Below are 27,052 nucleotides of genomic sequence, written 5' to 3'. Positions count from 1 at the left end.
GATCACACACCAATTTTTACTCACACAAGTAATACTTGAACACTTACCTCAAGAACCAGCCATAGTTTATCTCCATTGATTTTATCCTTCTTAAAATAAATTCCATAAAATTTAACAACATTAGGGTGATCAGAAAGTGATTTTAGAATGTTATATTCTGCCTCAATTTCTTCATCAATATCCTATTTTCAAAAGATCATAAGAGAATTGTGAGAAAAAATATGAATAATGCCAAATAAACATATTAGAGTATCAAACAAAGTATTTAATTTTGTTAAAATATAATCGTAAGTTTTTACCTTGTGTAGTACCATACACTGAAATTTTCTTTAACATTATGGAGACAGATTATGACTTTTGTACCAATCAAATGCATCTCAAGTTATATTAATTTAATTGAATTTTAGAAGGAAAAAATAAAAGGCTGTTTTTAAACGCAATTGAATTTTGCTTTTATTTATATGCAGGTGCTGCTTTCATTGTGTTAGCAACTTGGTTACAATGACAGAACACTGACTTCAAATAAAAACATTCAGCACTAGAGAGCTAGTTTACTTTTTTCCTTTGGAATAGTAGATTTTTAGAAGCTTTAAAAATCAGTCATACAAGCAATACGTTTTTTCTCTTCAAAAAAGTGAAAAAAAAATGGAATATAACCTTTAGGTAACTAACACCCATTCACAAGAATGTGTGTGTGTGTGTATTTACTGGTGACTGAAACAAAAAAGCAAGCCCGGGAACCTCTTGCAGCATCTGCAGCTGGCTAGTGGATAGGCTGGGGTAAGGCCCCACCACGCTGATAGCCTCATGGCACACTTTCCCTTCTTTCCCTCCTGCCATGTTTCCATTGTTTCCACAGAGTGCCAGAGTCTTGGGATTGGAGGAGTTACTCTCAATAGAAACTGGGGGAGCGTGTGGTACTGAGCTCTTTCTGACTTTCGTAAGTGCTAGGGAGAACCAAGTATCTCCCTGCATAGTCTCCTGAACATATGCCCAAACGGCCAGTCCTCATTCACAGAAAATGGGGCTGCAAGTGTAGCTCAGACGTTGGTGGCCTGCCTTGCGGGTCAAGGTCCCGACTTCAATGCCAAGTCAAAATCAGTCCGAGAAAATAAAATTTTCAGTCATAACAGGGGAAACTTTGGTGCTTTTCTTTGTTACAACTTTCTGTGAAAGTGGGGGAGCCATGACTGGAGCCTCACTTGAAGCAGAAACTTTAGGACCTGAACAGGCAATTCAACTTCACGATGAGAAAACTCACGCTCTTACAAAGCATCACCATTTCAGCGTTGGGAACAATTAAGTAAATCTGAAAATTGATTTCCCTTTTCTGAAGAAAATTTAGCTTTAAAAAAACCTCTTCACTTTAGCTTAAGAGAAATTCTAGCCCAAGCTTAAGTAAATGTGAGAAGAAAAGGAAATCTGAGTAAGATTACAATTATGATTACTTCTTGACTATGTGTTTATATTTCTATAATTTTTTAAAATTCCAAAGTAATACCGAATGAAGTACTGAGCTACTGAGACCTGCATTATTTATGTGCCTTTGCATATATTCATTTGTATTAGGTGTCTTTATTATATATGTAAAGTATGCAAACTGCCTTTATTTTACAGGCAAAGCTTTACATAAACTAAGAAAATCAAACAAGTAGAATTTAACATTTTTTTCAAATTGTACCTTGTTTTAGAAAGACACTATAATAAATGACTCACTATAAGATGCTTACAAAGTTTTAAACTGTTCAATACAGATAAAAATAAATTTAATTAGGGGGAAAACAGTGGCTTACGTGAACCGGATCCAGAATTTTGACTGCTGCTTTTTGGCCATTTTTCTTATTCAGTACTTTAAAAACTTTCCCATAAGTTCCTTTGCCAATTGTTTCCGTTATTTCCCATGTATCAGATGGATCAGGAAAATGAGAAAAATTGACTGTTTTTCCAGTTAATGGGAACATCTCAAAGGTTTAAATCACTGGAGAGAAAAAGTATAGTTTCATCTACTTTCAATTAGGGATATTAAATGGCACATACAACTCATTGGAAATTATATAGTATTTTCATTAATATAATAGAAAATATACAAAAGTAATTAAATGTACTTTAGAGTTACAGAAAGTTTTAATTTATTTTTTGCAAACAGATTAATATGAGTTTAATGATGCTTTATTAAGCAGGGCTTTATTTCTATGTTTAATAAAGTTTCATTAATTGTTAATTCTTTTCAGATTAAAGACATTTTCATTTTTACTTCTTTAAATGTATTACCATAAATTGAAGAATCTTACAATAACCTTAGAGAAAATAAAATTTAATTTTTTCACATAAGCTAACCTTACACTTAATAAGTGATAGTGTTTTATGTTAAAGCTTTGTGTAATATCCAACAATGGGTCCTTTTACTGCTTTTAGGTTAAACTGTTCTTACCACATTCTACCAAGTCCTTTAAAATATAGCCTTTGCTTAATTTCCTAGTCTCACGTCTCAACATTGCTCATTCACATTATGACCCACGTTGTGGTTTGTTTAAATGTCCCCCCAAAGCCTCACGCAGTCATGGGAGGTGGGCCTTTCTAGGGCTGCTGAGTCTAGCATTTGTGACTAGTTTGTTGTATAGTGCTGGGATTGGTGGTGTGATTGCTACACTTGCCCTAGGTTGGGGAGGGTTAGCTTACTTACAATATAAGGGAAATAAAGAGTCTTTCTCTTCCCCCTTTTTCTCTACTTCTGCTGGCTGCTGCCCTGAAGTGTTGCCCCAGTGCCATGCTGGCTTTCTGGGAGCCAGCTGATCATGGACTGACACCTCCTAAGCTAAGTAAACCTTTCCTTCCTTCATTTTGGTTGTTGGTATTTTGTACCAGCAACTTCAAGACATGCTAGCTACTCTGGATCCATCTCATTCTTTCTTTTTTGCTGGAGGAACTTAATATATACACATCCCCTCCCTCTTTTGCCCCTGACTTCCTTACTGAATTCTAGTATCACTTATCTTTAAGGTCTCAGCATGGACATCAGTTGATCCATATGTGACCACACTCCATCAGCCTATGAGTTGCATATCATCTCTGTATGTTTCAACAGTGCTCTGCAGTGCCCTCTGACATCGTTCATATACACTCACCACCCAGCACAGTGATAAAATGATTACTAATTAGTAAACTAAAACACTAGTCTATAAGTCATTTACTGATGTTGTTATCAGTAACATTAACATTTGGTATCATTATGATACCACATGTAATTTATCATAGATATTATCTGCATAGATAATACACGATATGATCACTGTATGCCTAGCACCTTGTACACTGTTGAAATATAGTTAATCAATGAATAAAGGGAATAAGGCCAATAATGTCAAGTGACTTTGCAAAGGAGATTATAGATAACCTAAGATCCCATGTTTCATCCCAAGTAATGCTCTTAACTTTCTGTATTTTTATTCAATTCTATTAACTATTTCTATACAATTACAAAAGAGGGTTAAAAAAAACAAAGTGCTTTCCATACTTTCAGTAACCTTTACATTTTGTCAGTTATTCAAATGCACACTTCTTTTAATGTTAAAAGTCTGATTTCAGTTGTGTTTGTATACAAAGAAACATATCTATTAAGAGACTATGTATTAATATTCCATAGTATCAAACAATGACATTTACTTGTGTGATACCCTATTAACTTTTAACCTCATTCCAGCACCAACCCATCAAAAACCACCTGATTTATGGTCAACCCTCTTCAGACTTCACTCCCAATTCATTTTCCCTTTCCCCATACTTGCCCTTCTAGCTTACATTACTGCAATTCCTTTTCTCTTTCTCCACCACTATTTCCTAAGCAAAAGTCTTGTTAGACCCTGCATCTTCCTCACACCTATGCTTGTAGATGGAAAAACTCACACAACCATTTTGACTAACAAGCCATATGTGGATCCTTAACACTGTTTAGAGATTTTACTGCACTTCCTGGCTTGACATTCCCTTCCCCTTCCCATTCCAGAGAGGGATCTGCCTCCTTCTCTGGAGTTACTACTTTGTAGTATGGTCTTTTTCTCCTTTGTAGACCACTCTTTCCCATAAACTTTCACAGATGAAGACCTAATTTCATTATCAACTGTTAAAAAGGATGCAATAATAAATTTCCTAATCATCTCACTTCTAAAACTACAAAGCAATGTGCATGAAACAGTCCATTTCTATCGCTGGTAATTGCCACTTGGCTTTGATTCCTTTTTCTTTGATTCCTCTTTCACATTATTTTATGTTCAGCTCAAATATGACTTTCTTAGGCTTTTTCTGACCAACTTTCATAAAGTTAGCCTTCTCCTTTATCCTGTTATCCTTCCATGTTTATGTAAGCTATGCAAGGAGGCAGGCCTTTTCTATTTCTACTACTGTATCCATAGTTCTGATTATGGCTAGCACATGGTACGCAATCAGAAAATACTAGTTAAATGAACATACGTTTGTTTACCACTAATGCTAAGAGCAGAGACCTTATCTGTCACGTTTACTTCCAAATCTAATAATGCTTATCTCTGCATGGAACACTGATGTTGAACAAATGAATAAACATGGTTCTTCAAATGAAGGCTTTTTAAAGTAGGGTAGAGAAATAATGATTATGAAGAAGTGAAAGGAATCTGGGAATTTAAAGCACACTAAGGATCATATTCTGATTAATTATACCCAAGGGTGCAACATCTAGTAAATGGCTATGAATGTGTTCTAAAAATTGTATCAGTACACTGCTGAATGGTTCTTAGAACACTTAATCTTTATGAAATTTGTGCCTTTCATCCAAAATGCATAAAGGTAATCAGTAATAATCATCCCCATTAATGATTTCATAATCAGTGACAAAATAATTTCTCATTCAAATAAGCATTTATGTCATCTGCATAACATACATTTTAAACGAAGAGATCAATTATACCTTGTTAAATGTCTGAAATAGATGTTTTCAACCAGGAGAAACACTCATTACATGAAATACTGCCATTCGATTTGAATGTTACTGAACCCGTTTCACTTCTCAGATATTAACTATTAGAAATTAACTGTTAGTTTTTCAATTTACGAGCATTAAAATCCAACAAAATGACTAAACATCAAAAGTGTCCAAAGAATTTTAATAACTTTGGGGAATACAAAGTTAGGCCACTCATGGATAGGTTAATAAATATGTAACCATACTATATTATGAAAAGTGGTACTAGAAATATGCATGAAGTGCTATAGCAGAATGGCTGAGGAAGCAAGGAATTCTGAGGTGCTCAGGGAAACATACAGAGACTAAGCAATATAAAAACTGGACAAAAAATGTAAATTTTCACTTTAAGAACATTTAATGAGACAAATATTTAAAGTAGTGCATCACTATGATAAAACTATGGAACAATAATCACAGAAATACAGAAACTCAGAAACAGAATATACCTAATGAAATCCCACTAAAACGAAAACAACTCTCAACAAGCTAGCAAAATGAAGTCACTTAAAATGACTTCTTCAAAACCATACATTTAAGAATGTTAATAATTATACTAAAAAGAACTCTTCTGACTCAAACTATATTTTCTCACCACTAAACCGTTTATTTCTTAATACTAAAACATCAGTTAGTAAACAACTAATTATCTATTGGCCATTGTATGTAACAATACATTCTACAGAACAATGAATGTTCATTTTTGGTCTAATCTTTAGCAGTTGTAAACAAATAATTCTCTATTCATACAATTAAAAACACATAATTAAGTTCATATAAGCCAACAAATTTATATACATGCATATATATATATATAATTTATTTTGATTTATGTTTATCATAAATTTGAAAATGTATTTCTAAAGCTACATTTTAAAAATGAAGACATACTTTTTAATTGATTTGTTATATATTGAGCTTTGGAGATTATTTCTTAAGAAAAAATATGACCATAATATAATAAAAAGGTTTATTATTATAGGATCTTAATATTCATCTCGATAACTATTCTCTCAGTTTCTGTAAACTTTCACTTAATTCTTTAATAAAATAAACAAACTTTGTGATCACTATTAAAGAAAGGGGGCAGAGCTGATCCTGTATTGGGCTGTCTTCTGTTTCCTGTTTCTCCATTAGTTACATGGTTCACTCTCTAACTTCCTTCAAGTTTTACACAACCCATCACCTGCTCAGTGAGTCCTATGGGGCCATTTTACCTAAAAACCTTTACTTGCCCTTCTCTACCCCATTCTGTTTCCCAACTCCTAGTCCCCTTTATTCTGCTCAATTTCGGTAGAACTTAAAACTTCCTAAAACACAATTCAATATTCGGTTACCATGTTTTATCTACTGTTTTTCTCTGCTATTAGCATGTAAGCCCATGAAGGCTGAAATTCTTGTCCACTTTGATCACTAACATCTCATTTCAAAACTATGCCAGGAACAAAACTACTTCTCCATAAAGAGCCGCTAAATAGTGAATGGAAATGAATGCAAAAAAGCAAATAGAAAAATTTCAAATTGTTTTAACAATAAATTCTATCAAATATTTAAAAAAGAAATTTTACTAATTCATTTTTTCAAAGTAGAGATGGATCCCTTGAATGTATCTATAATCAGATAGATCACATGAAACCTGGTGAATTTATTAGAGAGCCAAACAGAAATTCCAGATGTGAGAAATAAACTAAATTGCAAATTTCACTAAAGGAGTTTAATAGCAAACTTAAGCAGGCAGAATAATCAATGAGCTTAAAAACAAGCCATTTGAAATTATCATTTGAGGAATAAAGGGAAAAAAGATGTGGACAGAGGACTTATGGAACACCATCAAGCAGAAAAAAATACAGGCATTATGAGGATTGAAGAAGAGACAAGAAAGGGGAAGAGAGTTTATCTGAATAGTGGCTGAAAAATTCACAATTTAAGGAAAGACAGATTTAGAAAACAAAGGGGTTCAATAAACTGCTAGTAAAACCAAAGAAATTCATACCAAGATGTATTGTCAAGCTTTCAAATGACAAAGAAGGACTTCTGAAGGTAGTAAGAGAAAAACAACTCATCATATGCAAAGGTGTTATCAGTGGATTTCTCCACCAACCAGAAGAAATCCTGTAAGCCAGGAGCCAGGGGGAGGGAATATATATATATATATATATATATATATATATATATAATACTGGAAATAGTCAACCAAGAATTTTATATCTGACAAGACTGTTTCAAAAAATGAGACAGAAATAAATATATTCTCAAATATGTAAAAGTAGAGTTCATTCCCATTATAGCATCCCTGTAAAAAATAATAAAGGAAGCATTTTAAGTTGAAATGAAAGGTTGCTAGATAGCACCTTGAAGCCATATGAAATTGTAAAGTTCTCCAGTAAAACTAATTATGTAGAAAATACATAAATCAGTATTATTATTATGATATTTTGTAACTCCACTTCTTTATCCTCTACATGATTTGAAACGCGAAAGCATAAAATAATTATAAATGTACATTAATAGGTACATAAAAAGATGTAATTTGTGACACTAATAACAAAGTTTAGGACACAGTTATAAAGGAGTATAAGTTTTATGTGCAACTGAGTTAAATAGGTACCAGTTTGAAATAAATTGCTATGATTTTAGAACATTATACATACTTTTCACAGAAATCACAAAGAAATACCTATAAAATATACACAAAAGGAAATGAGAATGGAATCATAAAAATCTACTAAAAAAGAATGGCAGAACTGGACTAAATGTATGATAAAAACACTGTAACATACAGAAAAAATTTTTTTAAAAAAGCAATAATAAGTACCTCCCTATCAGTCTTTTAAATGTAAATGAGTTAAATTTCTAATAAAATACTTGAGTTGACAGAATGGAGAGAAAAACCTAAGTGTATGTTACCTACAAAGGATATGAGATATAATGGCAGGAATAGGTTTGAAGGTAAGAGTAAGAAGAAAGATATTTCATGAAGCAGTAACAACAAAAACAGCTACCTTAATAGCAGACAAAAGGACTTTAAGCCAAAAATTGTTACAAGTTACAAAGAAAGATGTTATATAATAACAAAATTATAAAGTTGTCAAGAAGATAACAATAATTATATACATTAAACATCAGAGATGTAAAATAACAGAAGAAACATTTAACTGAAGGACGAAACTGATGCTTTTATAATAATAATCAACCTACAATAACAGAATACACATTTTGCTCAATGCATAAAGAACATTCTCCAGGATAGAAGATTATATATGAGGGCTGCAAAAGAAGTCTTAAATTTTTTAAAAGACTGAAAACATACATTTCTGATCAAAATGGAATAAAATTAGAAAACTTGAAATTAACAAACTGAACAAATCTAAAAATATGTAAAAAGTGAAAAATACACTATTATCTCTTCTATCAATGAGAGAAAAAATCACAAGGGAACTTAGAAAATATCTTGGAACACATGAAAATAAAACATGGCAAAGGCTTAAGATGAAACATGCAGCTGTTTTGTTTTTCCCACTAATACAGAAAGGATAGACATACATGTAGAGACTCATACGTGCGTAGAACTTCTCCTCAACAGTTTATGAGTCAATTATATAACACATGATAAAATGAACAGCTACTCTGAAGAAAAAGAGACAATAGATACCCAGTGCTGTGTCCTTGACATCATGCTGTGAAATCCATTATTTTTTGTTTAGAGTGATTTTAGTCTGTTTTGTATTGTTTAATTTCAACATAGATAAAGGTATGGACAGCTATTTTGAAGAGAATGAGAGACATTATGGCAGCCATGGTTGACTTCCCTATTGTCTGGTTTTGAAGATCTCAAATGCCTTCATCATCCTCTTCTGATCAGTTTAATACTATTCTGTTTTGTATAAATTCATTGTGTGTGAAGATACGGACAACTATTTAAAAGAAAACAAGAGACAATATGATAGTGAAGATCTCCTGTTGTCTTGCTTTGAAAGCTGTGTCTCTTACATTGTTTTCTTGTGATCTGTTTTGTTCTGTTTAAAATCAAATTTAAAAAACAAAAAGAAAGGAAGGTATACTTTAAAATCAAATTTAAAAAACAAAAAGAAAGGAAGGTGTACTTCACTTGTGAATACTTCCTACTATAGCTATCATCTGTTTCTTCCCACTTTTTACGCACCTTCAAACAAATCTTCTCTTAGTTAAAAAAAAGGAGAAAGGAACAAAAATAGGGAACAAGAGAAACACATTCAAAATCAGTAAAAATAAAGGATGCAAGGAAGATGAAAATGTAGATCAATAGAGAAAAAAGAAAAACTCAGCTGATTCTTGAAAAAGATCAATAAAACTGACAAGTCTTAAATTAGACTTACAAAGACAAAAATGACGAAAACTGTAAATTAAAGACGGCAAATTAGTGACTTTAGATAAGTAACAAGAATTATGCTATAATTATAGATTTTTAAACCGCAAATTTGTTAAACTACATGGAAGTAAAAACACCTACATACAGAGGATACAAGACTGAACTCTGAACAAGCACAAAATCTGAATAGACCTATAATTAGTAAAGAAATTGGATCAGTAATCAAACACTTCTCAACCACAATAAAAATGTTAGACCAGATGATTTCTAACAAAAATTTAAAGACTTAACATGAATCTTTCTCAAAAACTTTCAAAAAATGTAAAAAATATGACTCTCTAACTCCTTTGAAGCCAGCATTCTGCCAGTAATACATCTAAAGACAAAACAAGAAATCTGAAGATAAACAGCTCTCTGCCTACTGATGTAATAATTCTCAGCCAAGTGCTAACAAAAAACTGATTTTTAATGGAATATTAAAAGAATCATATACCATCACCAAATGACATTAAATTCTACACAATGGTACAACACACAAAAAACAATCAATTAAACAGATAACATTAAAAAACTAAAAAGGGAAAAATCACAAATCATTTAAATTAATGCATAAAAAGCATTTGACAAAATGGAATGCCTTTCAAGATAAAAACACTCAACAGACTAGGAATAGAAGAATATATACCTCAACATAATAAATGCATATATGAAAAGCCCACAGCCAATATCTTATTCAACAGTGAAGGACTGAAAGCCTCTCTGCTATAGTAAGGAACGAGACAAGATACCCACTTTTGCTTTTTTGATTGAACACAGTACCGGTAATTCTAATCAAAGAAGTTAGACAAGAATAAAAAGCATCCAAGTTGGCTAAGAAGTCAAATTACAGTATAGCTGTTTACAAATGGCTGGAGTTTGTATGTTGTAATTCCCAAAGAACATATATGCACACATGGATGTACATATATAACTAACGAATTAAAATGGTAAATACAAAAATAAACATAAAAAATCTGTTGCACTGTTTTACACTATCCATGAACAATTAAAAAAATGAAACTAAAGAAACAATTCTATTTATAGCAGCACAAAAGAAAAATACTTACAAATGAAGTGAGAGGCTTTTATACTGAAAACTACAAAACACTGCTGAAAGAAATGAAATAACACAAAATGGAAAAGTAACCTATGTTCATAAAGTGAGAGGTCAATATTACCCAAACTTATAAATAAATTCAATGCAATTGCTATCAATATCTCAAAATTTTTGAATAGAAAAAAATTCTCAAATTCATATTGAATCTCAAAGAAAATAAAAAAATTAGGCAAAACGAAAGTTGGAAGTCTCATATTTCCTGATTTCAAAACTTACTATCATACTACAGTACTCAAATCAGTATGATACTGGCATAAAAAATATCTAATACAATGAAACAAAACAGAGAGCCCTGGAATAAACATACTGCCAAGACCTTTCAAGGGGAGAAAACAATAACTTAAATGAATAGTGTTGGGAAAATTGGATATCCACATGCAAAAGAATGAAGCTGAATATTCACCTGATATCACATACAAAAATTAACTCAATCTAGAGGAAAGATCTAAATATCTTTCCTCTAAAAGCTAAAATTATAAAATCCTTAGAAGAAAACGTAAGGAGAAGCTTCATGACACATGATTTGGCAATGATTTCTTGGATAAGCCAACAAAACCACACACAACAAAGGAAAAGACAGGCAAATTAGACTTTGTAAAAATTAAAAACCTTTGCATATCAGAGAATACTATTAACAAAATAAAAGAACAATTATCAAAATTAAAATATTTGCACATAATATATGTGATATGGGGCTATATAAATAACCCTTACAATTGAAACAACAATCCATTATTAAAATTAAGTAAAAAAATTTGAATAGCTATATCTTTAGGATACACAATCAATATATATATAAAATGGTGTTCAACAATAATCAGAGAAATGCAATAAAATACTCCCATGGGATACTACCTCAAATTCATTAGAATGCCTATTATAAAAACAGAAAACAAAATGTATTGTGGAGGTTGTGGAAAAGTAGGAACTCATGTTCATTGCTGTAGGAATATGAAATAGAATTAGCCACTGTGGAAAAACAAATGACAGTTCCCCAAAAACTACACCTAGAATTACCATATGATATACCAATTCTATTTCTTGAATATATATCCAAAAGAATCACAGCCCAGATATATTGGTACATTCATCTTCATAGAAGCATAATTACTCCAGGTGGAGGTAACTATGTCCACTGACACAAGAACAGATAAATGAAATGTAGGATACATAGTACTGTCAGCACAGTGTTCTTTAGTTTTAAAAAGGAAAGTTTTTGACACATACTAAATGCAATATGGATGAGCCTAGAAGACATGCAAAGCGAAATAAGCCTGTTATAATAGGAAAATACAGTGTAATTCCATCCATAGGAAGTAGCTAGGATAATCAAGTTCAAAGACAGAAAGTAAATTGTGATTGCTAGGGGGAGAGGAAGAATAGGAATTATTTCAAAGGTACAGAGTTTTAGTTTGGGAAGATAAAAATTCTAGAGATGATGTTGGTGATGATTTTATAATGATGTGGACTGTATTTAATACCCATGAACGACACATTCAAAATAAGTAGAAAGGATAACTGTTACGTAGAACGTATTTACCAAAACAAAAAATTACTCAGAATTCAGTCTATGGGGAAAAAATAATGGAAATTTCAAAAGCCAAGTCAAAAATATTGGGAGAATGGAATGACTGGCCTATTCTTATATCCATGTGTGACCATCCATGCTATGAATCTTATGGGCTGACATCTCCAAACTCTATTTCCCACAGTTCTTCCCCTGCTGCCATCCTGTCCTAAGAAATTATGCCGAGGAGAGTCCCAAACAAGAGACCGGATGGTAGGAGAAACAGAGAGAGCTAGTTTATTCTCTTCTGTTTTCTCTTTTTGTGTAGTGTTATCAACTGTTGGGTCTCCTTTTCCTGTAAGACAGAAATGTCATAAGCCTAGATGTTTGCAGCTCTGAAGTCTTGGTAGGACTATCTCCTTAATGTATTCCTGCAGCTCTAGGAGTGACAAAAGATTTCTGTCAACTATAACTTAAGCTGCTTCACCATTTCATTTGGCTTTTAGATGTGCCCAAATATTTGTAACCAATTCTGCATATTAAAATCCTATTGAACTACCTAGAACTCTATTTTGCTGACTGATTCAGTTTAACACATACCTAATGAGAATTTAAGGAGGAGAGAATACAGAAAATGGGAAAAAAAAGCAATCAAAAATGGCTGAGTTTTTCCAAATAGGTAGAAGATGTGAACATTCAAGTGTAAGAAGTTAAAAAATGATAAGTAACAAGAAACCCATATTTATAAACACCAGAATGAAACTAGAGAACATTAATGACAATGAGACACTCTTAAAACCAACCAGTCAGGAAAAATAATTATGACATACAAAAGGAAATAACTGGAATGATCGAAAAACAATATTTAACCATATGCTGTATATAAGAAACCTATCTAACTGTAAAGGAAATTCACAGACTGAAAGTCAAAGAATGGAAAACAATACTTCATGCAACAGGAAACCCCCCCCCCAAGAAAAGCAGGGGTAGCTGGTCTATGTGCAGACAATGTGAACTTCAAACCAAGAATGATCAAAAGAGATAAAGAGGGTACTACATACTGGCTAGGGGGAAAACTTCAAGGGGAAAAGATAACAATCTTAAAAATGTATGTACCAAATATGGGAGCACCCAGCTATATAAAACAAATATTAACAGAAATGAAAAATCAAATATGGAATAACACAGTTATAACGGGAGGCCTTATCACCCCATTGACAAAAAGAGACAGATCAACTAGGGAGAAAATCAGCAAAGAAATAACATAACTGAATCAAACTTGTAAACAAATGGACTTAGTAGATATGTACAGAGTGTTCCACCCAACAACATCAGACTATACATTGTTCTCAGCTTCACATGGGACATTCTTTAAAACAGACAATATACTAGTTCTCAGAACATGCTTAAGTAAATGAAAAAGAGTCAAAATTTTCCCATGCATATTATCTGATCATAAGGCCATGAAACTAGACATTAAGAACAAAAAAACCCAGCAAAAACTCCATAAACACATGGAAATTAAATAATACACTCCTAAATAATCAATGGCTCACAGAGGAAATTAAAGAAGAAATTAAACAATATCTACAACCAAACGAAAATACAAATACAACTTACTGGGACCTGTGAGATGCAATGAAAGCACTCCACAGAGGGAAATTTATTGCGGTGAATTCCCACCTTAGGAAAACAGAGAGAACACAAATAAATAATCTGATTCTACACCTCAAGCATGTAGAAAAGTAACAGCAAGTCAAGCCCATAGCCCAAAGAAAGCAGAAAATTATAAAGATCAGAACAAACATCAATACAATAGAGACCTGGAAAACAATACAAATAATTAATGAATCAAAATGTTGGTTCTTTGAAAGAATAAATAAAATTGACAAGCCCCTAGCCAACCTTATTTAAAAAGGAAAGAAAAAAACTCACATTCATGGAATAAGGAATGAAAAGGATGAAATCACTACAAACTGTGTGGAAACACAGAAGACCATCAGTCCCTACTTCAAAAACCGTTACTTTCATAGGTTTGATAACTCAGAAGAAATGGACAGATTCCTAAACATGTATGAATTACCAAAGCTGAATCAAGAAGATGTAAAACTGCTGAATAACCCAACTTCAATTAACGAAAATGAAAATGTAATTAGAACCTTAGCATCAAAGAAAAACCCAGGTCCTGATGGATTCACTGCAGAACCTATAAGAAATTTAAGGAATTTCCAACACTCCTCAAACTCTTGATATTGAAAGGGAAGCAATTCTCCCTAACTCATTCCTGGAAGCAAGTACTATCCTAATACCAAAACCAGAGAAAGACTCAACCGAAAAGGAGAACTATAGGCCAGTTTCCCTAATGAACATACATGCAAAAATTCTCAATAAAATATTGGCAAGTAGAATGCAGCAAATCGTCAAGATTATACACTACAACTAAGTGGGACTGATGCCAGGGATGCAGAATGTTTCAACATGTGAAAATTAATTAATGTAATACACCATATTAACAGAGCCAAAGGCAAAAATCACACGATCATCTCAATCAATACAGAAAAAGAATTTGGCAAACCCAACATGAACTCATGATTAAAACTACAGAAAACTGGAGTAGATGGTCTTTACCTCCATCTAATAAAAGCCATCTATGACAAATCAAAAAATGGAATACATAGGAATCATTTTAACAAAGCAGTAGATCTAAACATTGAAAATTACAGTACTTTGAAAAAGGAGATTGAAGAAGACATCAGAAAAAGGAAGGATATCCCTTGCTCATCAATAGGAAGAACCAACATAGTGAAAATGGCCATACTCCAAAAATTGGTATATAGGTTTAATCCAAACCTTATCAAAATAACACTAGCATATCTCACAGAATTAGAGAATCTATTTATAAAATTCATTTGGAACCAGAAAATACATAGAATAGAAAAAGCATTTCTGGGCAAAAAAGGCAAGTCAGGGGACATTCACAATCTCTAATGCTATTGTTTAATCAATGTGACATTAGCAAAAAACAGACCTGTGGATCAGTAGTAGAGAACAGAAGATGTGGACACAACTCCAAACACACTTAGCTATGTTATCTTTGACAAAGGGGCCAAATATGTTCATTGGAAGAAAGACACCCTCTTTAATAAATAGTGCTGGAAAAACTGGCTTTCCCTATGCTGAAAACTAAAACTAGACCAATGCATATCACCATGCACTAAAGTAAAAATGGATCAAAGATCTAAATATTAAAACAGAAACTCTATAGGTAAAGAAAACAGGTTAAAATCTTGAAGACACAGGTGTAGGCAGAGACTGCATGAACAAAACCTAGAATGCATGGGAAATACTATAAAGAATCAACAAATTACTAAGAAGTTTTTGCACAAAAAAAGAAACCATCAACATACTGAACAGGCAACCCATAGAATGGAAAAAATTATAGCTAGCTATCACTCAGACAATGGACTTACATCCAAAATATAAGGAACTGGAAAAAAATGAGACCCTCGCAAATTTAAAGACCCAATTCAAAACTGGGCATCTGAGATGAATACACACTTCTCAGATGAAGAAATACAAATGACAAATAAACATGTGAAAAAATGTTCAGCATTTTGGATTTGAGAGATGCAAATTAAAACAACACTGCAATTCCATCTCTCTTCAGAAACAATGGCTATCATCAAGAAATCAACCAATAACAAATCCTGTCAGAGCTGTGGGAAAAAAGGAACCATTCTCCACCATTGGTGGGAGTGTAGACTGGTGCAACCACTGTGGAAATCAGTGTGGAGATTCTTCAAAAAGTAGGATTAGCAGTTCCATTTGACCCAGCAGTTTCCCTGCTGGAGTGTCTGCCAGGAAGGACTGAGAACATCATACCATAGTGACATATGTGCACCCATGCTTATAGTTGCACAATTTGTAATAGCCAAATCTTGGAAACAACCTAAATGCCCATCAACTGCAGATAAAAAAGATGAGGCTGTTTTATACAATGGAATACAACTCAGCCATAAAGAAGGACAAACTTGTGGCTTTTACAGGATGCAACTTGAGACCATATTCATAAATGAAATAAATCAGACTCCTGTAGACACTGTATTGTTTCCCTAGCGTGAGAAGCTGAAAGAGTAAATAAAATCCAAAAATATACAACAGAGATTGTGAAATGGGAAGCAACTGTTCAAAAAGAAAGAGAAATTGAGATGAGGGAAAGCAGAAAAGAAGAAAGGGAAAAGGAAAAACAACAACTGTTGTAGCTTGGCATAAGTGACGCCACCTTGAGCCCTGCATGTAACTAGTGCCTTGTATTTGACCCAGGAGAATGGAAAATTACCTAGAGTACAATCCCATAAGAAAAAATGAGCTGCACCCACAAGAGAAAAAGTAATCTGCTCAATAAAGAAGCAAGATATAGGTGTCCACCAAAAATTAATGTAACAGTCTAGCTAAATTGTTTCCAACAGGAAACAGGATGTCTTTTTATGGTTTCTTGTTTTTAAAAACTCTGTAACTCCAGTCCGGGGTCATGCAGTGGAACTCTGCAACAGGTCTGTGAGTAGATGCTGAGCTCAGCTAATAAAATCCCAAATTTATCAATTGGGCTGCTTGGATTCCTGTATTGTTCACGAACTCACTTCACAACAACAACAACCACCACAACAACGACAAATATATACATACAAGATAGTTAATATATTATAACACTAATTTCTCTTAGTTCATTGAAAAGAAAGGTTTGTGCTAATACTGTTTGGACAATTTTTCATGCTTATATTCTGTAGTCTAAGTGACTACTTTGAAGATAATAATATGTAATGTATTAATCATTGTTACTCTATTATTTTGTTTTGAAATTGTTTCTTTAAAATGAAAATTTAAAAATATAATGTAATATATAAATATAGTTTATCTATGTTTCATGTAAATGTTGCTCAGAAATGTATGTATGTCTCAGAAAACAGCTTTAGTTTCATTCCCAGGACCTTGCTCTCACACCTGTTTTATTTACAGTTAGTATTATTATTATTATTGCCATCAGCAGGTAAAAAGGAAAATAGGTGATAAAACGTACTTATCTTTTCCTCAAAAACATATGAGCTGAGGGCTGGGGATTTAGCTCAGTGGCATAAGTGCCTGCCTGGCAAGCACAAGGTTGCGAGTTTGAGCCCCGGTATTCAAAAAACAAATAAAACAAAACAAAAACAAAAACAAAAACAAAAATAATGGACTGAATTTACCATGTTTGTTTTAAAAATGTATTTTTCAGTAAACTGATAAATAATTGAGAAAGCAAAACATAAACATAAAAAGATAAAAAGCTAATTAAACCCAAACTTTAGTAAAAGAGAATAAATAGCAAAAGAAGAGAAATAAAATAACCCTATGGAAATAATTATAAATAGGCAGTAGCACAATAATTGCTAATAGATCAAACTTAACAAAGAAAACATAGAAATCTATCTATAGACTATTTGCAGAGATACACACAGAACCTACAAAGAAATACTGTAAGTAAAATAACAGTGCCATGTACACACTGAATAAAACAGACTTCATTAGGACTATGTCAGATAAAATATATGTTAAGGCAAAAATAGTTATTAAAGATAAGAAGCATAGCAATCAAAATCGTAACTTACCAAGAAAATATAGCTCAAAATATAGCTTCAAAATACATAAAAGTTGAAAAATAAAGGATAAATGGACAAATCTACAATTTTACTGGGAAATTTCAATTTACCTCAGTGATTCTTAAGGGACAAAACTTTAAAAATAAAATTTAAATAACATATTAACACGAATTTAATGCATATGTTATAACATACTAACAAGAAGAATTTAATGTATGTGTTACAGTTGAGTGGGCCACAACATTTCAGGTTCTTATGTATGTCAAGGAAAGAACTGCTAGTAGTAAATACTAAGTACAACAGTTGCATTTATGGAAAATCACAGGACAACAGAAGGAAGAGGTACAGGGAAGAGGAACTCAGGAAGAGCAACCCTTCAACACAATTCAGGCTTCCAGGATTTAAAAGATCAGGCGCCTCTAACTTCAGGTGCTTCCAACTGTGGCGGCCACCTCTGACTCCAAGTGCCTCTCATTTGGTCTCTCACTTGTGTTGTGATTAGTGATCTACCACCTTGGGCATCGCAACTAGGTCCTAAGGTTAAACAGAGATAATCTCCAGAGCGGTGCCATTCCCACAGCTGAATGAAAGAAAGGAAGTGGTTCAATTTCCATTTTTGACTGCTATCAGGTATACTAGAATATATATGGAAACCTATACCCAAGAAGAAAGATATTGTTTATGAAAAGCAATTAAATCAGAAATTAACAACTAAAGGAGAAATCTTTTAAAACTACATAAAAATAGACTTAGAACTGAAAACAATGAAAATACTGTTGATTAATATTTATGGCATGCAGTTAAAGCAGTCCACAGGGGAAATATATAGCCTCAAATTTTATGTTAGAAAGGAAGAAGGGCTATCATTATATAGCCTCATAATAAAATAAAAAAGAAAAGGAATAGTAAAATGTAAGAGATTGCAAAGATTAGAAGACTGATATATTCAATAATTCTTCAAAGAGGATTTTAAAATTTAGATTCCCATCAAGAAAAAAATAAGAAAATCAAGATATTTAACTTTCTGTGTCTGACTTATTTTACTCAACATTATAGTCCCAATTCCATCTATTTTCCTGCAGATGCATTATTTCATTCTTCTTTATGACTGAATAAAATTGCATTGTGTATATATACCACGCAATCTTTATATTACATATAGTCTGTTGATGAGTATGTAGGTCAGTGATGCTAAACCTTTTAGAACTTTCAAGGATAACAAAAGCCTGCTGGGGCACACACGCCTTAGGTCCACTACCACTGACTGAGGCTATTTCCAGAGCTTAGCTATTGTGATTTGCACTGCTATAAACACTGGCACGCACAAAAAACTACAGTATGATGTTCAACTCTTTTTTTTTTTTTTTTGTCTTTTTCGTTTTTATCGGTACCAGGGATCGAACTCATGACTGCCTGCTTGCAAGGCAGGTGCTTATGCCGCTGAGCTAAATCCCCAGCCCCGATGTTCAACTCTTTAGAAAGTATGTATCACATAGTTTCTTCTAATGAGTAACCTAAAATACAATGAAGAATAAAATAAAGGAGAGATGATAGGAAACAAAGACTTTACAGAGCTGGGGTAAGGGAGAGGGGAGGTAAAGGGACTGAAAATGATCAAGATATGATACATATGTATATTATATATAAGAAACATAAATATATAGCAATACCAATTCCCTGAAACAAATGTAACTATTTGAAACTATAGGAAACATAACTGAATAAAAAATGTTAAAGTTCTTAAATGTTTAAAATGAAAAAAGCTAAGGTACAGGTGGATAATATTAAGGAGGAAAAAACTAACAAATTAGAGCAGAGACAGATAATTTTATATCTTACTGATATATACTTAAAAACATATCAACTGGTTGATTTCCTGGAAACACAGAAGGAAAAAAAGAAAAAAAAGCATTTTTGAGATGTTTGTAATAATTGGCCTTGATATTCCAACATCAAACATTTAATTTTGATCTTATATATCTTCTAATAAGCATGTTCAAGTTATTCTCAAAATTCATTCTTTCCAAGTATTTCATTATACTTTTTAAATAATGAAGAATTTACCAATGGAAGAGTATAGAAACACAACATTGGGATCACTGTTTCACAAATGAATATGAATATACTTTCCTTTTGAATATAAAGGAAGTATCAAATTTAATTGTTAATTTTTCCAAAATTTATGCAAACTCCATTTCTCAATGAAAATGCAAGCTGTTCCATGATGCAGAGCATGCTAAGAAAGCAACAGATGGTTTTACTGAAAACCAAGCAGTATTTGCATACCACGATACTCACTATTATAACTATTCATCATATATTTTCTGTACAATACTAGTCAGAGACCCTTTCCTTTAGGTACCAACTTCTGCCAAACTGCTTAAACATTTACACTTAACATTTACAGTTAAAATCGAAAGACGCTCCCGCTTCTGATAGAAAAGACACTGGAACGTCAAAGGTTTAGCTACTGAAGCAGTCTCCCCAGAGCAGTCAGAGATGATCTCAGTACAGAAATTGGTTCATTTTATTTTCCTGCTAAAATCCACGTTCTGTGTCATCCAAACCCCAAGTGATCTGACCATTTCTCTAACCTCGTAACTCATCCTGTGTTCTGCATCACTCAGTCATTTCAGCTTTACTTCCTTCTGACTCCCCTTTAGGACACTCACTTTAAGTCCTCTTCTGCCTCAGGACCTGCTGTTGTCTTCACCTAGAATCCTGTTTTCCCCAAAGCTCTGCAAGCTCTGCTTTTATATTCTCTCACAGTTACATAGAAGCAGGACCATGCACAATTAAGACCACTTAAAAAGAAGCCTACAAAGAAAATCGAGTTTGTTATATAAAACACAAGGTTGAGCACCAAACAAGTTTCAGTATCTCATTTGTCAGAAAACAGATACAGAGGGATCTCTGGTCTAACTTAAATACAGACCAGATGAAAAGATGCACCTCCCTCTCAGCTTTCCAACAATACAGACAATGAAGTTCAGCTTAAAACATAACCAGTTGTATGCATGCTCTGTTTTGAATGTCATAATGTACATTTTATTCCCTTTAATTTGCTTGCCAATATTTTATAGCAGGCAAAAGAAGTATACTTATATACTTTTATATGTGTGTTCTGCTCTCCACCACTTGTTTTTTACCTGCTAATTATGAGGATAATTATTTACTTAAAAAATGCTGAACTTAAAAGAAAGGCTATCATTTTCTGGGAAGTTTCTCCATTATTAATTAGTGGCCTTAGTGAGAATAAAAAAAAAGTTAACACATCACTATTTTAAACGTTAGTAAAAAACTATGAGGCAATGTCCATAGCTCTAAAATGGGGTAATAATGCAAGTCTGAACAAATTCTCAGGGTTGATATAAATATTTCGAGTTTTATGAGGACCTGCTTTGTAAAGTAATGCAGGACTCCACACTTTTAAGGACAAAAGTTGGGCTACATATTGAGCCACAATCAGCTGTCCCAGTTAGTAAGGCATTATTTCCAGTAAGCATCACAAACTCAAGTGTCTGCAGACACGGGGGAGGTAAGACACATGAGTGAAGCAGGTCTTGGTAAAATAGACCACAGCAATAGCACTGTGGCAAAGAGCCTGTGCCCAGAATATATGCAAAACCTACTAATTTGAAAATGTTGATTAAATAAAGCAATTATTCTGAATTACTTCAAATCCAGTAAGAGTCACCTTTTAAACTATTAGCTTATTATGACTTTTTTATGAAGCCTTGTATTTTTATGACACAGTGTTCAATAAACATATACCTATCCACAGTCTACACCAAGGCAAAGGAAAACTGGATAATGCAATGACTAGTATTTTCCTTTCTACCACAGTCCAGATGCCAGTGCACTCACACAAAAACTTTTAGAAAGACATTACTATAGTTCCTCATTTCATAAAAGTCTCAGAAAGTTCTGAATGTCAGGATGGTTGTGAATGGCAGAATTAAGAAATAAACTAGACTAAAGTTCATGGTAGAAATTAAGTGTTCAGTAGTAGCTGGCTTCAGTGTGAAAGAGAAATCCTGCCCAAGCTGAGGTTGCTGACTCCCTGTGTGCCCCGAATTGAGAAATAGTCTTTTGTGAATTAGTGCAAAAGTCTAGTGAAAATTTTCTACTTAACATCTAGTGGACAATTCTGTGTTTCACCAGGAAAAGGAAATTTGCTTGCTAGTTCACATCTTTCAAGTAATTCATTAACAAAACCAAGGAAGAGATCCTTGTTTGTAAAAAGTGAGCCTGAAGTGATATTACAGAAATTAACATGACAAACATTTTATATCAGAACTTTGTAATTTACACTATACATTCTAAGGTATATTTGAGTTTTAAAATTTCTGTTTATCAGCATTGTTAGTAACAATGAATGGGCCTTTGAATATTTTAGATTTGACAGATTAAAGTTACTTTTCAGATAATGTAACTCCAAAATATTATACACGAACAAAAATGCAGGATAACGCTACCCATTATGTGACACGACCTGAATCTCCCTTTCTCTCTTTCCCTCTCTCTCTATATGTATCTCCTATTAAAGATCATCAAATCTTTTACTTTGCATTTGTCTCCAACAATCATAAAAAAAGGACCAAGACAGATAAGAGTAATTTTTCAGAGGCTAGACATCACCTCAACATATTCACAAAGAACAAGTTATCTTGGAAAGCTTGTACTTCGCCATTTTCTTTACCATTTTAAAAACAATTACCTTTTATAATGTAATAAAAATCACTATGGCCTGAATAATACGCACCCTCAATCATCTATCAAAACTTGGCAATTAGGAATTGGCAAATCCGGAAAACTCGGCAATTTTTATACCTACCTCTGGCAAAACTTGAAAGTAATGCATAATAACGTTCAAACAGCACGGCACACAATCTGCGTCTAGGCTGCAGCTGTGGTCCTGGGTCTGTAACACACAACAAAAATTCATGGTGTTATAGAGAGAAGCTGCGTGGGAAAGAAATGAGAAGTTAATTTAGAAACAATTTAGGCTGAACCACATTGCTCACTCCTCAGGTTTGGCACTTTTACGCAACAGGGAACATAAAGCACCTCATTTCCAGCGTTAGCAGAAAACAACTCTAAGGTTACAAGGTTGAGATGAATTGGAAAAACTACCGCGACGTTAAGAGCACCTGGAAAATCATTCAATTACAAAGAAAACTGCAGGTACCCCAAGAAATCCATAGAACTTCTCTGTCTTTTCTTCTGTTTGCATACTTTTAGTGCTACTGTAATAGCTGTGTCAAAGGTTAAAGACAGAGCGCATAGTAAAGATGAACGCTGAAGAAACTTTCTTGGAGGCGAATTTTAGGTAGGCGCGAACTCCAAGTTCCGGAGAAGAGGGCTGCTGGCGAACAAGATGATGCAGCCTTTTCAAGCAAAACTTCTGTTTCTCAACTATTGACTGCAACTCTGCAGCTCGCTCTTCGCGACTCGGAGAGAAACCCGAGCGAGACGCGCGGGGGCCGCTCACTGCGCCTGCGCCTTCGTCTCCCGCTCAGGCTCTCAGTGCGGTCCGCACTCCCGCGCCCCCGCCCCCACGCCGGTGCCCGCGCTCCTCACGCATGCGCCCCTTAGGCCCCCACGCCCTGGCTCCAAATTGCCTTCTCTTCCTGGGCGCTCCCGGGTCCCGGTTTCCAGGCTCTAGGCGCCCCGCCGTTTTGGCGGCGAGGAAGTCGGGCAAAGGCGCGAGTGAGGTGGCAGCGGCCGCCCTCAGAGAGCGCACTCGCCTCAGCCCTGCTGCCCCTGACGCCGCTCCCTCCACGCGCGGAACCAAGTGGGGCAAGAGCCAGGCCCGCCCGACCCCACAGCCTCCGAGGAGTCAGATAGGCCCGCTTCAGAGGTAAAAGGTGAGACCTACCGAAGTGTGTGGTTTTGTTCCACCCATGGGTAAAGGAATTATAAACAGGCCCAAAAGCCTTATTGCCTTAAAAAAAATCCTTTGTATATATGTCAAAAAGTCCTTAAACTTATTTAAACGTTTTTTAAAGCCTTCCTAAGAGTTTTGAAATATAGACATGGAACAGTTGATTTAAAATGTGGAAAATATCTCTGGCCTATGAACAGCTTCAAAGTTTAAAAAAAAATTACACCAAATGTACAAGTAAGTAAGAATCTAGTGGCCCCACAATGATAGAGAGCATTAGTTTTAAAATAGGCATAGGGTAAACAGCTAAAATACTGTTGTAGTCAGAGTTTACAAGGGAAAAGGTTTAACACAGGATACATAATTGATAGGATTATTCTATATTCCCCCAAAGAGTCAAATGCAGCAGAGCATGAGAGCTGTCCATGTACTAGAGACCCAAAGAATCTACCTGAGGATCTGGCTCCCAAGCCAGTGTCCCACATGAGTCCAGATCTAGAGCCCATGACAGTGTCCTCTAGGAGTCTACTGGAGGCCTAAAACTCAATGTCTCATGCAAGTCTGTTTCATGGATTTGCACTGGGAAGTTCCAAAGGTGGAAGCTAGAAAGTCTGCACCAGTGGGATGAAGGATCTATTCCAGTAGACTGAGGGATCTGCACTAGAGCCAGGAAGCAAGCTCATGGTAAGAACCAGAGCTCCCCCAAAGAGAACCACAGCCATCCCCAGTGACAGTGAGGACTGCAGCGCCTCCTCTGACCATGAGGATGAGAATAACGGAGTTCATAGCAGGAGAGCCATAGTGACGAACTTCTCCAGGAGAATCGGTAGCACAACCTCATCCCTTCCAGTTCTGCTTTATGCGGTTGCCAATAATATCTGTACAGTCTTCTACACCCAGTACCGCACTGATTCAGTTATCTGGGTGTTACAAGTGGACCATTAGTTATTATACCACAAATACGATAGAAAAATCGATCTCATCCATAATAGTATCAAGGAACATGAAATAACCAGAAATGATAAAAAGGACAATATGAGAGAAAAGAATAAAAGAATGTTGAGAAATTATGAAATATTTTATTACTTGGAGAGATACTAGACTCTTGACAAGTTTTAATATATGCAATTGAAGTAGACCCTGAACAAAGTGGGGGGTTAGGGGCCCTCATCCCCACTGCAGTCAAAACTCCATATATACTCCTACCCCCAAACACATACAGTGGGAATTGAACCCAGGGTTTTCATGCTGAACTCATCCCCTCTTCCCTTTCTTTAAAAACTTTGAGACAGGGTCTCACTAAATTGCTAACTTGCCCAGGCTGGGCTTAAACTCAGCCTCCCAGGATGCGGGATTGTAACTGTGGGCCATCATACCCATCTAAAACTCTGTGTTCAACTTTACCTTCACAATAGCAACAGGAGATGGCTGTGAAACTATTACAACAGTACTACGTATACTACAGATACATTTATGCAGTTTAATTTAATACTGCTTCTTTTACATGTTTTAAGACTTCAGATGACAAAATGTGACAGTCTATAAATGTTAGTATGAATAAGGCTTAGGTTTTTTTTAACTTAAAAATAGATTTGTGTGTTTTCAATGGTAGTATGATAATAGACTATTATATACATTTATTTTATACGGTCAAGATACACCTTTGCAAAATTTTTTCACTACAGACTATGCTATTCGTCTGCCAATTTTCTTCAAATTGTTGCATATCTAAAAAAAAAAAAAACCTTCGAAGTGGACCTGTGCAATTCAAACCTATTTTCTCTGTGAGCCAACTGTACTATCACAATACAAATATATTTTAGAATGCATCTGAAAGCTATACAAGGATGAAGTGATAAGACGAGTGACTCTGAGTATGGTCAGGGACCTAAGAAACCCTGTTGGTGATTCACAAAGTCAAAATCACTTTTATAATGATAGAATGTTTTACACTCATAATCTTTCATGCTATAGGACCAAAATTTTCAGTGTCAAAACATAACATGATATATCACGATGGACTGAGTTAAAGCAGATAGAACTCTTCTGTGTATTGAATTTGAAATCCATCTTTGCCATGTGTGACTGTAAAATGTTTGCAGAACTGTCTTCTGTATCAGCTGATATTCAAGGCAGAAATTATAAATATAAATGATCCCATATAGTTGAGATCAATGTATTCATTTGCCACTAATCCTATCTAAATCATCTAACTTCTGGTCTGGATTCTTAACTTGTTAGAATAAGGGGCTCAGGTGTTTTCTTAATTATTATTTTGGGCATTCTAATCTGGTTGCTCCTTTACCGTCAATTTCCAGTGCCATGGGCTTGTAAACATTTATATCATATATCCTACTGGTTTGAATGCAACAAAGTTATTTCTTACTACATTATTTATTGAGGCAGCAGTCCAAGGTTTTACTTACATAGTTATTTTAAATCTATTCGTGCCATCTACTTTATGTCTGTGAATTTTGAATTTCTGTCATTGGTTTGTCCTTACATTAATGGAAGGATGAATTGTGTAAGTTCACTTTGTAATTTAATTGAAAATCGCTTCCATAAAGTGTACAGAAGCAATTTCATATACTATATGAAACACAGGCTTGACTATTATCTTTATGTTTGAGGCAGTAATAGAATGAGTAGAAAGGAAAAATAAGTTCATTGTTGAATGATGCTTTTCTTTTGGTTATTTATTTCTTACCTCAATATAAATTCATTTAATATCAGATACTTCCACTAAATCTCATAATTAGAAAAATAAAGTGATTAGAAAAATAAGTGATCACTATCAGAATTAGAATGTTTTAGAGTCTTGATTGGAAATAAAGCTATAATACAAAAAGTTTACTCTAAACAATATGTTTTCAAAGAAAATAATAAATCTAACCAATGCAAAATAAGTTTATAATACACACATATTGGGTGTAGACAAAATGGACAAGAATGAGGGTATAAAAGTAGCTGGCTACTAGTGGTATGCACCTGTATGGAGAAGAAGCTATTTGACTTCTTGCCTTCAAAATATTTACAAGATGAAGTTTTGAAAGTTTGAAATGTAACGTGAGGTTTTCTTAGTTTTGTTTTAAAGCCCTCTCTGTGGTATACTTATGTCTATATTTATAATTCTGTATTTTCCTTGATCACATATTGAATTGGAGGGTGGACAGTACTAGGAGAAAAATGCCATTTTAAACATCATTGTCTAGATATTTAGAATGAGTTCACTTGCCTGAGACCATATATCAAGTTCATAGCAAGTCAGGTGTAGCAACATGGCCATCTTTCTTTGTGGCCATGCTCTTACCTTTACTCACTACCTGGTTAATTTTAAGATAGGTTTTGGGCAAGCGTTATGAATACTAAACAAAAACATATGTAAGGTCCCAATATTTTGTTAATTCAATAAATAGAAATTATTTTAGCCCCTGTAAAAATCAAAAAGAAAGTTAAACACTTCCAGCATACAATGGCACAAGGCAAATGTCTCCATTCCAAATGAGAGGAACCAGAGGATAAAAG

General features: G+C 34.1%; 1 protein-coding gene across 22 annotated transcripts in view; it reads right to left on the bottom strand.

The window, feature by feature from the left end:
* Myo3a (myosin IIIA) overlaps window positions 1-23,136 on the bottom strand; it is a 180,717-nt gene extending 157,581 nt beyond the window's left edge. For 19 of the 22 annotated variants that reach the window (XR_010043797.1, XR_010043798.1, XR_010043799.1 and 16 more), the window contains exons 1-4: window positions 22,832-22,884; window positions 22,478-22,564; window positions 1,794-1,978; window positions 48-182 (exon numbers count right to left, since the gene is read on the bottom strand). Coding sequence is in view for 16 of the 22 variants with exons in the window: in XM_063238026.1 (XP_063094096.1) it covers window positions 48-182; window positions 1,794-1,961 (303 nt within the window). In the remaining 6 variants the exon portion in view is untranslated. Of the gene's footprint in view, window positions 1-47; window positions 183-1,793; window positions 1,979-13,624; window positions 13,688-22,477; window positions 22,565-22,831 lie in introns of all 22 variants that reach the window. The other 3 variants (XM_063238033.1, XM_063238034.1, XM_063238027.1) reach the window with 2 other exon arrangements.
* Between the last annotated feature and the right edge of the window lie 3,916 nt (window positions 23,137-27,052).

Source organism: Cavia porcellus, unplaced genomic scaffold, assembly GCF_034190915.1.
Source record: "Cavia porcellus strain 051 isolate PalLab524CR breed Dunkin Hartley unplaced genomic scaffold, mCavPor4.1 scaffold_27, whole genome shotgun sequence".
Classification (NCBI taxonomy): domain Eukaryota; kingdom Metazoa; phylum Chordata; class Mammalia; order Rodentia; family Caviidae; genus Cavia; species Cavia porcellus.
Note: the sequence above shows the minus strand (reverse complement) of the source record. Positions and strands in the feature narration are given on the sequence as shown.